The 11,218-nt window shown below is 42.3% G+C and overlaps 4 protein-coding genes across 4 annotated transcripts; all 4 read left to right on the forward strand.

Annotated features, from left to right (window-relative positions):
- The first annotated feature begins 270 nt into the window (after positions 1 to 270).
- Positions 271 to 2,831, forward strand: CSUI_006191 (inorganic anion sulfate permease family protein). The gene is made up of 3 exons (XM_068066355.1): positions 271 to 393; positions 1,101 to 1,295; positions 1,645 to 2,831. The coding sequence occupies exons 1-3, from the start codon at positions 307 to 309 to the stop codon at positions 2,194 to 2,196; spliced, it is 834 nt and encodes a 277-aa protein (XP_067921666.1). The 5' UTR covers positions 271 to 306; the 3' UTR covers positions 2,197 to 2,831.
- Positions 2,832 to 2,905: 74 nt separating this feature from the next.
- CSUI_006192 (uncharacterized protein) lies at positions 2,906 to 3,766 on the forward strand. Its single transcript, XM_068066356.1, has one exon. It carries the CDS (start codon positions 3,324 to 3,326, stop codon positions 3,525 to 3,527), a length of 204 nt encoding a protein of 67 aa, XP_067921667.1. The 5' UTR covers positions 2,906 to 3,323; the 3' UTR covers positions 3,528 to 3,766.
- Positions 3,767 to 4,119: 353 nt separating this feature from the next.
- CSUI_006193 (uncharacterized protein) lies at positions 4,120 to 4,600 on the forward strand. Its single transcript, XM_068066357.1, has one exon. The coding sequence runs from the start codon at positions 4,365 to 4,367 to the stop codon at positions 4,494 to 4,496; it is 132 nt and encodes a 43-aa protein (XP_067921668.1). The 5' UTR covers positions 4,120 to 4,364; the 3' UTR covers positions 4,497 to 4,600.
- A 2,331-nt stretch (positions 4,601 to 6,931) lies between these two features.
- On the forward strand, positions 6,932 to 10,800 carry CSUI_006194 (dna-directed rna polymerase ii rpbabc8). Its single transcript, XM_068066358.1, has 3 exons — positions 6,932 to 8,377; positions 8,599 to 8,825; positions 9,599 to 10,800. Exons 1-3 carry the CDS (start codon positions 8,219 to 8,221, stop codon positions 9,747 to 9,749), a joined length of 537 nt encoding a protein of 178 aa, XP_067921669.1. The 5' UTR covers positions 6,932 to 8,218; the 3' UTR covers positions 9,750 to 10,800.
- The last annotated feature ends 418 nt before the right edge of the window (positions 10,801 to 11,218 follow it).

Consider the following 11,218-nt stretch of genomic DNA (forward strand, 5'->3'; position numbering starts at 1 on the left):
GATAGATAGATTAAAGATAGATTAAAGATAGATAGATAAAGATAGATTATAGATAGATAGGCTTTAGATCGAATTTCCTCTTGTTGTAGTTCTTCTCCTCTTCTCTCAGGGCCACCTTTAGCTCCCCCATTGGGTCTTCTTTTTGCATCTACCCCGCGCCTCTCTTTTCTTTCCACTCGTTACGATCTTCTTTCCTTTTTCATCTTCAACATCCTTCTCTTTCTCACTTTTTCTTTCTTTCTCATTCTTTCTGTCATTTTGTGTATGTAGAAGTTCTTCAATGTGGCGTTGGCGGTGGGAGTGGGGATGTTCATAGCGGCTCTGGTCTTCGCGTGGGAAGCGAATCGAAGATTTTGCGTCGAGGCAGCACAAGACTATAAAAGACATATTAAGGTACTCGCCCTCTACGTCATCTATATATACATACATACACAGATCAACATACATAGACACATACAGAGATATGGAGATATGTACAGGTGGAGAGGCATATGTGTATGTATGTGAAAGACGATTGATCGCTCGCAATGTATCGCGATACAGAGGGAGGAGATAGAGAAGAGAGAGATAGAGAGAGAAAGAAACATCTTAGCTAGCCATCTTCTTAAGATTCAAGATAGGCGAGCTCTTGTGATTTTTCATCGAGCGGCAGAGAGAGGTATGTGTGTGAGAGAGAGAGGGAGAAAGCGAGAGGGCGGGTCGAAAGAATCTATCAGGTGGACGAAGAAGAAGAGAAGGAGACCATAATGACGATAGATAGGCTATAGATGGAGGGTTACCTCCTGTCTCTATGATACTAGGATAGATAGACTCCTGCTCTTCTCCTCCATCATAATAGTAGTAGCTGTAGTTGAATGTAGAAGTAGTAGTAGTAGTATTATAGAGAGATCTAGCTGTAATAGCCTACAGTAGCTAGAGTAGCTAATATCGTTAGAATGGTTACCCTAGTAGTAATTATACCTAGAGGAGGTGTAGGGGGAGAAGGCGGTAAAGATATCTTCTTTATTCTCATCATCTTACGAGACAAGAAAGACGGGAGAAGAAGACATACCATCTCTTCATTCTTTCTTATCTCTTTCTTTCTTTTTGTTTTGCTTCAGTACTACGAAGTTCAAGGGGCTTTATGTTTTAGTACGTCATCCAAGTTCGAGAGTGCTTTCTCTTATGACGAAGATCCTCCAACAGTCATATGTGTCTTAAGTGAAAATTCTCGTCTCTTCGACTATAGTGCGATGGCCACGATGAACGCCGTCAGTCGGGGATACAAAAGAAGAGGAAAGACTCTACACTTCAAGGTAGGGAAAAAGCACACAGCAGCACGCAACTAACACATATATACATGTATCTATCTATATATATATATATCACATAGGCATCTTCTTCTTTGTATCTGTATTACATATATGTATATGTGGTAGTCTATACCTAACAGAGAGAAGAAGATAAGGGAGAAAGATTCTCACCTCTCAATAGTCACGTCTATCCATATACACGAAAAGGCTTCATCTCTCTATCTATCTTTAATCCATCTATCTTTAATCTATCTATTTATCTTTAATCTATCTATCTTTAATCTATCTATCTGTAATGTATAACTGTATAAGCTGATATCTTCTTGTTTCTTTTGCAACCTTTCTTGTGTAGGGAATGAGTGAGGGGTGTTTGAATATGATGGCGAAGGCCAACCATCTAATGCAACACATGGACTACGAGCTTATCGAACTGCACGTCCCCCCCATCCACCACCTCGTCGAAGTGCACTCCGATACAGATGAAAAGCAACACGAAAGAAACGCAGCCTACGAAGACCCCCGCCTCTTTCATGAGAAGACTCATCTACAAGAAGAAGAAGAAAGAGAAAGAGAAGACGGGGGTGAGGAGAAGAGAAGTCATGGAAGAAGAACGTCTTTGTATGAAAATACAAGAGGGAGAGGAGGAGGAGGAGGAGAAGAGGAGGGAGATACTCTACGAGGAGGAGAAAAAGGAGAGTGTGAAAGAAAAGAGGAAGAAAAGATGAGATATGAAGCTAATCTACATGCAGATTTGGATAGAAAGGAGAGAGGCTATTCTTCTTCTCCTCCTCTTCCTCCTCCTGACTCGGCATCGATACCACGACGACAACCACAGAAGGGGCTTGTCTCTTCTTCTTCTTCTTCGACATCTGTAGGCAGAATGGAACGACTAGGAAAGAAATGAAGAGAAAGAAGAAGATCGTGAGGCGAAGAAAGAAGGAGAAGAATAAGAAGTGAAAGGACAAGAATAGAAGAGGAAGAATGAGAGAGAGGTGGTTACCTTCATCTAGCCGTACTTGGGGGCTCAGATAGACCTGCGACGGGGTGATGATCCGTATATAAGCCGAGTGCTATATCTACCTCTTTATTTCTTCCTCTTTCCGGTTTAAAGGTGAACTATTCTCAGTCTTGCTGGCTGTAGGAAGGTGTGCATGCAAGGAGTGAGAGAAGAAAAGAACAGGAAGAAAATGCATGGCTATGTCGATGTAGATGATTGATCTCTTTCGTTTTCTTTCTTTCTTCTTCTTGTTGGTCGCTTCCTCTGTCTGTCCCCCTTCTTCGTGTCGCCTGTTCTTTTCACTGCGTCGAGACTGTCGATTCTTTCTCTTCGCTAGCTAGCGGAGACTGTATTCATCCGTTCACTGCATGGCAAGGAAGAAGGAGATTGACAAAGAGCTCTCCTTCCCTTGCCTGGCTTGCATGCATGCATTCCTTCATTCATTTCTTCTACTCCCTTTCTTGGCGTCTCAACCACCACCCGACGTACACACACACATACGTACCATACATATATATATATATATATACGGTACACACACCATATTTGTGTATATACATATATATGTATATATATACATGTATATATATACATATATACAGCAGTCTGAGTGTATAATACACATCGGTGTATGTAGGGGAGGAAAGGTTTAGGTGTGGATGTGTGTATGTACGGTTATGTGTGAAGAAGGTATGGAGATGTCAAGATAGAAGAGGCAGACAACGTCGTCTTCTTCTTTTTTCTATCGTTTGACGAGAGAAAGATGTTCTCGAAAAGAATGTATATCTCTTTCGTTGTGTCATCTTTTCTGGTCCCTTCTATCTCTCTCTCTCGTTCTCTCTAGTTGCTAGGGAGTTCAGAGGTTTCTCCTGTTTCTCTCTCCCCTGCATGCAGTGAAAGAATTGCAAGCGGCATTGCATGTCTTTTCGAGATAGGGCACCCGGAAGACCAAAATAACAAGCTAGCCAGCTAGCTAGCTGGTAGCTACATGGTCTCTACGTGGTCTCCCTCGTGTGGAGCCGCTCTTCTAGAAGATGAAAGAAAGAAAGAAAGAAAGAAGGAAGAGAAAGAAAGCAAGAGACTCTAGTGAAGTGGAAGTCTCGTGTGGTCGCTTCGCTTTCATTCTTTCCTTCTTTCTTCGCGACGCACTTGTGCCTTTTCTCTTCCTTTTTCTTTTCTGTTCATTTCCTGTCATCGCTTTTGCGATTTGGAAAAGAATGGAGAAGAAAAGAAACTAAAGCATACAAGCCTTCTCCAGAGAGAAAGAGAGAGAGAGAGTTTGAAACACTTCAACTGCAGACTCTTCATGGAGGGGGGGGGGGTTGTTATCACCCCCGCCACCATCACCACCGTCTTCAACCAAATGTAGATAAATAAATAGAGACATACAGACATACATATCTATCTATCTATCTATGTATATGTATGCGTAGGGTGCATGCAAATATACGTGTATGTATGCGTGTGTGTATGTTGAGGAAGTCTTAAAAGTCTAAAGAATATATATGGATGTATAGATATATGTACGTTCCTCCATATATATATATGTATCTAAATGTATGAGATTTAGACTTGTGTGGAAGTTGGCGGTGTCTCAGGGGATGACGCCTGAGAGAAGAAGAAAAAGCAAACACATCCCTATATAAAACTACGGCCTCTCATCAGCTGCTTTCTATCCTTTATACATACATACATATATATATATATATGATAGTATCCGTATAATATATATCTATATATGTGTGTATATTCTGTGGTAGTATTCGTATGATCTATATATATGTGTATATTCCCTGATAGTATCCATATAATATATATATATATATATGTGTTCATTCTCTGGTAGTATCCGTATAGTATATATCTCTATATATATGTGTGATGACTGAGTTGACTCAGCGAAGAAACGCCGAGGGTTCATTTGCGCGAAGCCTCTCGTCTCCTTAAGGTGGCTTTTCTTCTTTCTTCTCTCATCTTTATTTTTTCTTTTTTATCTTCGTCCGTCGTTCTCTTTTCGATGTGGAGAAGGAAAGGAAAGATCCATCGATCTATCTCATCCGTATGTCTACATCTATATGTCTATCTTTCTATCTCTTTTTATCTATCTAGGTCTGTCTACCCACGTGTCATGTGAATCCTACAGTTTCGTTATGTCGTTCTTCTCCCTTGGCGTGCATATTTCCCAACCTACATGCGGACGTAGATAGCATGTAAACTGTCACTTCACTCCTCTCTCCTAAAACGACTTTTTCCGTACATCCAAGAATATAGAGAGATCTAGTTATGAAGCTCTCTTCATGCACATAGAGATATATATATATATATATATGTTCCTACATAGGTATGTATTAAGTTCCTTATACAAATATGTGTTTCCTTTCAGTACATGTATACTATATGCATGTATATATATGTATATGTGTATGTATGCATGTGTAGGTATATCTGTACATGCTTAGCAGGATAGAGCTTTGTGTGGGAGAAAGCAACTGTTGTGAAGTCTCAGGTAATAGGTTGGCGCGTGTGCATGTCTAGACATATATGCTTAGTGTTGATGTGGAATCCATGCCCCTAGTCAGACTAGCTCCTCATATATGTCATCTATATAGCAGGAGTTGTGGAGTGGGAATAGAGACGCCGTTGTCGCTATCTCTCTGCTGACTGTGGCTATATCGATGAATGGAGAGAGGGGAGAGAAATCGATTGATCGCTAAAGACTTTTGATCGATGCGTCTGTAGAAGAATGAAAAGTGAAGGGGGTAAGCTTCTGCCTCCTTCTTTCGTCATTTCTCGATCTTCTTTCTGTGACGGGAAAGAACTGGCGAAAAGAACTCGAATCAACGCATGAAAGGGAAGAAAATAGAAAGAAGGAAAGGAGAAAGGAAAAGAGAGAAGTCGCTAGGCTTCTCTCTTTCCTTCTTCTCAAACTAACGAAAATCTCTATCCAGAAGTAGATAGATGAAGATAGATAGATAGATCGGAGAAAGATAGACTTAAAGATAGGTAGATCTCTTTGTTCAGTTTTTCTTCCTCTTGTCGATCCGCTTTTGAGCAAGATATCTCTCAGACAAAGAAGAGGCCGTCCCAATGCCTGCCTATCTCTTCGTTCTCTCCTTGACTTAGCAGGCAAAGTGTAGCTTGACGCTTCTAAACAGCCTCGGGGGGTATCTGAAGAAGATGATCACGATTCTCACCGTCAGAAGAGAAAGAAAGAAAGAAAGAAAGAAAGAAAGAAAGAAAAAGGAGGAAGAAAGGAAGGGAAAGCTGAGGTGTACGACTTCATAGACGGACTGTACATACACCCAAGCGACTTTTCAGGAAGATGCGAAAAAGAAGAAAAGAAGATGCGTTTTGCCTTTCTTGTGTTGGTAGAAAGGAGAGAAGTTCAAAGAGTATATAGACGTATTTAAAGAGAGGTAGAGCAGGAATTTCTTCTTACCATTCCTGGAGAAACGATCGATTGATCATCCGATAGAAAACTCTCCTCCTTTCTTTCTCTACGTACAAGTAGATAGATAGATAGTTCTATGGAGAAGAGCCGGACAGAATCAATAGCTTCTTCATGCGTGCATGCGCTTGCGTGCCCCTCCCCGAGATCATCCATACATCGCCGGAAAAGACTCTTTCTCCAGGGTCGCACCCTCCAACACCTTTTCTCTCTCTCTCTCTCTTTTTCTTTCCCCACTGTGTGTCGATAGGCATTAAGTCGGTTGAGGAGATTGAACTTCTTCTTCACACCGACTGGCCTTGGGGAAGAGGCGAGGTGCTACTGCGAAACAAACAAATGCCTGTGTGGCGAACCCCTTCGGACAGAGGTGCCTTCTCCCCCACAGATGAGATACATACAGACATATGTCCATAGATGCATGCATGCGTCTATACATACATCACAGTCACTTATATGTAGGCGGAAGGAGAGGGTCATGAAGGGGGGCTACGCGCGCGCTGTCAATTGTAGATGGAGATTTATGACGCAGGTTTCTCAATGATCAAGTGAAAGAAAGGAAAAGAAAGTTTCTAGTGAACGATAGAGAGGGAAGGTTGCGACTCTACCAGTCTATAGAGATCAGCCATATATATATAGGATAGAACTGCTGCTATCTACATCGGTACCTCCAGCAAGATGATCATAACGCTTCATGAAGATGTCTAGAGGGTCCCATTGGAGGATAGATTAAAGATAGGCCTATTCTTGAAGTGTATGTGTCTGTAGTCATCAGCACGAAGGAGATGAATGATCCGACTGTGGGAGAAGAAGGTTCATCTTCTTAAGTAGTTGACCAGGATCTTCTTTCTTTCTTTCTCTTTTTTCGCATCCCTCTCTAGATATAAACTCAGTCTGTATATATAGAGAGAGAGCTAATGAGGGGGACTGTTTCAATAGAACTTTCTCCTACATAGTAACGAAGAGTCTGGATGCTGAAAAGGATGGATGGATTCCAGCCATCTCTGTCCCATCTCTCCTCACACACATACCTCTCTACATCGTGAACAGCCGCACTACTTCTGCAGCCGCTATGTATATTAGAGGTACAAAGAAGTTACCTTATCCCTCCCTGTACAGAGGAGGCATAAGAGACAGAAAGATCAGAGCTACAAGAGAGGGATCTGAGGGCGCTGTCTGGACAGTAGGTAGGCGGGAAGAGAAGCCTTTGTCGATTCTATCGTCGATGCTTGAGAAGGATATTTGGTCGGGTCTTTCACGTTGAGTGAGCTTGTTCTCTTTCTCTCCGTCTTTCTTCTTCTCTATCGCTTTTCATTTATCGGAGTGCACTCAACGTTTCTCAGCTCTCTGTCTATGTGGCTCAACCCGACGGAGAGGTTTCTCTTGTGATGCCTACGAAATGGCGAGAACAAGCGTATGGCCTCCCTGCGAACGGCGGAGACGGGATAAGGTTTGAACCGATTTTTGAGTGAATCGCATGCGCATGCAAAGCCTGCTGCATGCAATCTGTAGGACCTCTTCCTCTCTCCTTGGCTTTCCGACTTCCCTCTTCTCTTTCTTCGCGTTCTGAATCCGTCTTGTTCCTATTTTTCGAGGTTAGAGATTGTCTCTGAAAGATAGAGGAATGTAGAAAGAAAGCTATCTCTTTTTCTCCGTTTCTTCTTTGCTTTCCTGTTTCATGCCGATTGTTGTGGGAGGATTGAAAGCGAGGTGTATGTACACCTGGAGTGAATGAGTGAGTAAATCGAGTTTCTCCTCTTTTTTTCGTCCGTCCTATTGAAGCAGAATTCTTTCTCTCTCTTGCGATCCATTCAGGGAGAAGGCTTTCTTTCTCTCAAGCCTTCCTTTTCTTTCTCTTCGTCTCTCCTTTTTTCCTTTCTTTTTTATCTTCTTCAGAGAAGTCAAGAGAAGAAAGGTTTTGTCGGAGATAGATGAACGCTCTTTCTTCCATTCATATTTTTCTCTTGTTCATCTCTTTCCTGTGTATCTCCCTGCTTACCTTCGCTCATGTATCACTCTCTCTCTTTTCTCTCTTCCTCTCTTTATATGATTCTTGTCGTTGCTCTTTTCTTTCCTCCTTCGTAATCTTACTTTCCTTCTTCGTCTCTCTCCATCTTTCTCTTCTATCTCTTTCTTTCTACTCAAGACAGGAAAGGTATCGCAACTAGCGACATCCTTTCTCTCCCCTTTCTACCTCTTTTTTCCTTTCTTATCTCTTTCTTTCATTCCTTCCTCTCGCTTTCTGTCCTTCTTATCTCTCTCTTTCATTCGCTTGGATGAGGAGCCTTTCCCCTTTGCTCTATTTCAATTGATCTCTCTGACCGTCTTCCCTTCTCTCCCTCTCCATCCTCCCTACTTTCTCCTACCAACGCAAGACAGCAAAACAGAAATAAGGAAGATCAAGAAAGGTAACAAGACACGATAAGCTGTGAAGAAGAGAAGAGTAGAGAAGCAAAGAAGCCCCTTCCCCGCCACCGATTAAACATGTCGATTCCTTGTCTCTTCGAAGATCGCTTTGAAGTGAGATCTGTGGATAATTCCAAGTTCGAGACTGTCTCGAGAATTAAAGCGAAAAGCTCTGGCTTCGATGCAGATATTCAGCTAGATATCAACTCACATATCTTCCCCGTCAAAGAAAAACAGGTACGCTACAACTCCCACACAAGACTGAGACATAATCTTCACTCTCCTCTCTCCTCTCCGCCTCTTCTTCTCTTCTCTTCTCCTTCTCTTTTATCTTTTCCTTTCTTCTTGTCCTCTTCTTCTTCTCCTCCTCCTCTTGTCTTATTCTCCTTCTCGTGTTCGCCATCTCTTCTCACCTTCTTTTTCCTTTTCTTCTCTTTGTCTTTCTTCTCTTCGGTCAGAGACTGTATGTCGGGCTAACGAATACGTTGCTAGGAGCGACAGCCTCTTCGTCGTCTTCTTCAAGCGCCTCGCGCGCTCGAGGGGCTTCGTCGGCAGGTGGGAAAGACTATGGCGCGGCGCATGGCGCAGGAGAGGGAATGAACGATCCAGGCCTTCTCTTTCAAGAGTATGACTACGTTATGTACGGCAAAATCTTCAGAACAGAAGAATCCTCTTCAGAAAGAAGGTGAGAGTCAAGAAGAAAATAGCAAGAGAAAGAAAAAAGAAAGAGTGCGTTGGAAGAGGTGGAGATGTGCTCTTGTGTAGGTTTCTCCCTTTGCCTCTTTTCGAGTCTTCTTGTCTTATGTTGGGTTGTATTGAGGGGGGGTTCGCGACAAAATGACGCCAGACTATCAGTCTGGTTAAAGAAGGGAATTCTTATTCTTCTTTTCTTCTTTCTCTGTCTGTTTGTCTCTTCTTCTTCTTCATGTTTCAAGAGAGGTCTTCGTGTGCCGATTCTTATGAGTCTGGGTCGTATCATCCTAGGCATAGTCGACACATCCCATTATAGGGCCGACTCGTCCACTCTAGTATCACGTGCGGAGCAATCTCTCTTTCTTTCTTTCTTTCTTCCTTTCTCGCTCTCTCTCTCTTTCTCAAGCTTCTCTTCTCTTCTCTATGGAACAAGAGACGGTAGAGAGAAGAGATAGCCTCGATAGACAGAAGATAGGTTGACGGTTCAAGAGAGATTTGAATATCAAAGAGTAAAAGCCTCTCTTCTCCATAGTTGTTCGCATGTACTTTTTCTTTCTTTTCCTGCCTATCCTGATTCTCGTCGTCATCGTTAGGGGTTCACAGGAATGGAGGGAGAGTCTCCCTCTTTCTTCTCTTCTCTTCATTCTTATGCGAGATTCTCATGCCGCTCTTCTCTCCTTCTCTTCTTCTTCTTCGTCTTGAAAGTTTCTTTCCTTTGTTCTTTCATCTTGCCCCTCTTTGATCTTCTGTGACTTTCTATGTTAGGACGTTGTATGCTTCGTTTGGAGGTTTGCTGATGGCTTTGACCGCAGATAAGCACGTAGTTGGAGATTTAGAGTTAGACATGAGAATCTACCTGTTGCTCAGAAGAAGCGACGAAGGGAGCCACCACTCTATGATGATGCTGCTCTCCTAAGAGAGAGAGAGAGAGAAAAAGAAGAAAAAGAAGAAAAGTATAGAAGATGAGGAAGATACAGAAAGTGAAGTGAAAGAGAGAGAGAAAGAAAGAAGAAGGGTGGAGAGAAGAGGAGAAGGATGAAGAGAAAAAGAAGGAGAAGAAGTGGACTGAATGAAGGAAGAAATCTCGAGAGAAAGAAAGAAAGAAAGAGGTGTCTCAGAAATGTAGTGAAGCTATCATAGTAGGTGTGGCGGTAGAGGTTGGGCTTTGACTACAGACAGGCTTAAGGTAAAACAAGAAGGAAGTTCCAATAGAAGAAGAAGAAGGCTAGGGGGGAGAGGAGGCGGAGGAGGAGAGATAAGGAGGAGGGAGATAAGATGAGAAGGAAAGAGAGAGAGATTTAGAGACAATTGTCCTTTGTTCCATACTCCTAGTTCATGACTCTTCTTCTGTAAGCTGTTCATCTTGTCTTGCGAGTGGAGAGACTAGTGTCAAACAACACCGAAAGAAAGGCATAGTCCTGGGCCTCCTCTTTGTCGTTTTGATCTCCCTGCTTGCCTGCTATAGTCGTATACCCTAGATAGATAAATAAAGATAGATGGATAGATTAGAGATAGATCAAAGATAGAGAGATAGAAATCGCGGAGAGATCGTAGAGGGAAGAGAAAGAGAGAGAGGGAGAGACGCGAGGGATGGATGGGTAGGAAGCAGTATCGAAGAGCTCCTGGATGAAAAAAGAACTATGGATGCATGCAGTCATGAATGAAGAAAGAGAGAAAGAAGATGAAGATCTTTTGATCCTGATCCAAAGAAGAAGTAGAAGAAGAAGGAGACAGCCACAATAAAGAAGAAAAGAAGAGACAGACAAGAAAGAAAGAAAGAGATAAGAGCGAAGGAGGAGTAGGCGTTGTAGGGGTTGGAAGTCTGTGGATGTGTATGTAGTTATTTATGTCTATGAGATGTCGATTGGTCTTCTTCTCCTTTCTCTTTTCATTGACTTTCTTTTTGAAGGAAAAGGATGGATTCAATTTTCAGTCTTTTCTCAGCTGGTCCCTGCAACTCTTTCTGCTTTTTCCTTCATCTCTTGACTTCTCTATCTCTTTCTTTCTTTCTTTGTTTCTTTTCTTTGCCTGACGAGACATCTTCTCTTTCAAACTCTTTAGCAGTACTGTCTACCTGCTCTCCGTTATAGAAGCTTCGCTCCTTCTTTACTTCTTCATTCCTTTCTCTTCTTCTCTCCCTTTCCCCACCTTATTCCCTCTCTTCGCCTTCTTCGACGCTCTGACTTTCGCATTCTATCTCCTCCATGTAGAAAAGAGACAGTCTCTCTCTGTCTCTGTCTCTTTCTTTGAGTTGGTGTGAAGAGATAGATGGATGCACCGAGAATACAACAGAAGATCAAACAGAAGAAGAAGAGGGAAGATGAAAGAAGACAGGAGAAGAAGACGGGCATTCAAAGATAGTCTCGACTTCTTTTTTATATATAT

Source organism: Cystoisospora suis (assembly GCF_002600585.1).
Source record: "Cystoisospora suis strain Wien I chromosome Unknown contig_3097, whole genome shotgun sequence".
NCBI lineage: Eukaryota > Apicomplexa > Conoidasida > Eucoccidiorida > Sarcocystidae > Cystoisospora > Cystoisospora suis.

Bases quoted from the DNA above. Each gene is read 5' to 3' on its own strand.
- CSUI_006191 (XM_068066355.1), top strand. From the start codon at position 307: ATGTTCATAGCGGCTCTGGTCTTCGCGTGGGAAGCGAATCGAAGATTT. The intron at 394-1,100 runs GTACTCGCCCTC...GTTTTGCTTCAG, and splicing joins ACTATAAAAGACATATTAAG to TACTACGAAGTTCAAGGGGC. The intron at 1,296-1,644 runs GTAGGGAAAAAG...TTTCTTGTGTAG, and splicing joins GAAAGACTCTACACTTCAAG to GGAATGAGTGAGGGGTGTTT.
- CSUI_006193 (XM_068066357.1), top strand. From the start codon at position 4,365: ATGTCTATCTTTCTATCTCTTTTTATCTATCTAGGTCTGTCTACCCAC.
- CSUI_006194 (XM_068066358.1), top strand. From the start codon at position 8,219: ATGTCGATTCCTTGTCTCTTCGAAGATCGCTTTGAAGTGAGATCTGTG. The intron at 8,378-8,598 runs GTACGCTACAAC...CTCTTCGGTCAG, and splicing joins TCCCCGTCAAAGAAAAACAG to AGACTGTATGTCGGGCTAAC. The intron at 8,826-9,598 runs GTGAGAGTCAAG...TTTCTATGTTAG, and splicing joins GAATCCTCTTCAGAAAGAAG to GACGTTGTATGCTTCGTTTG.
- CSUI_006192 (XM_068066356.1), top strand. From the start codon at position 3,324: ATGAAAGAAAGAAAGAAAGAAAGAAGGAAGAGAAAGAAAGCAAGAGAC.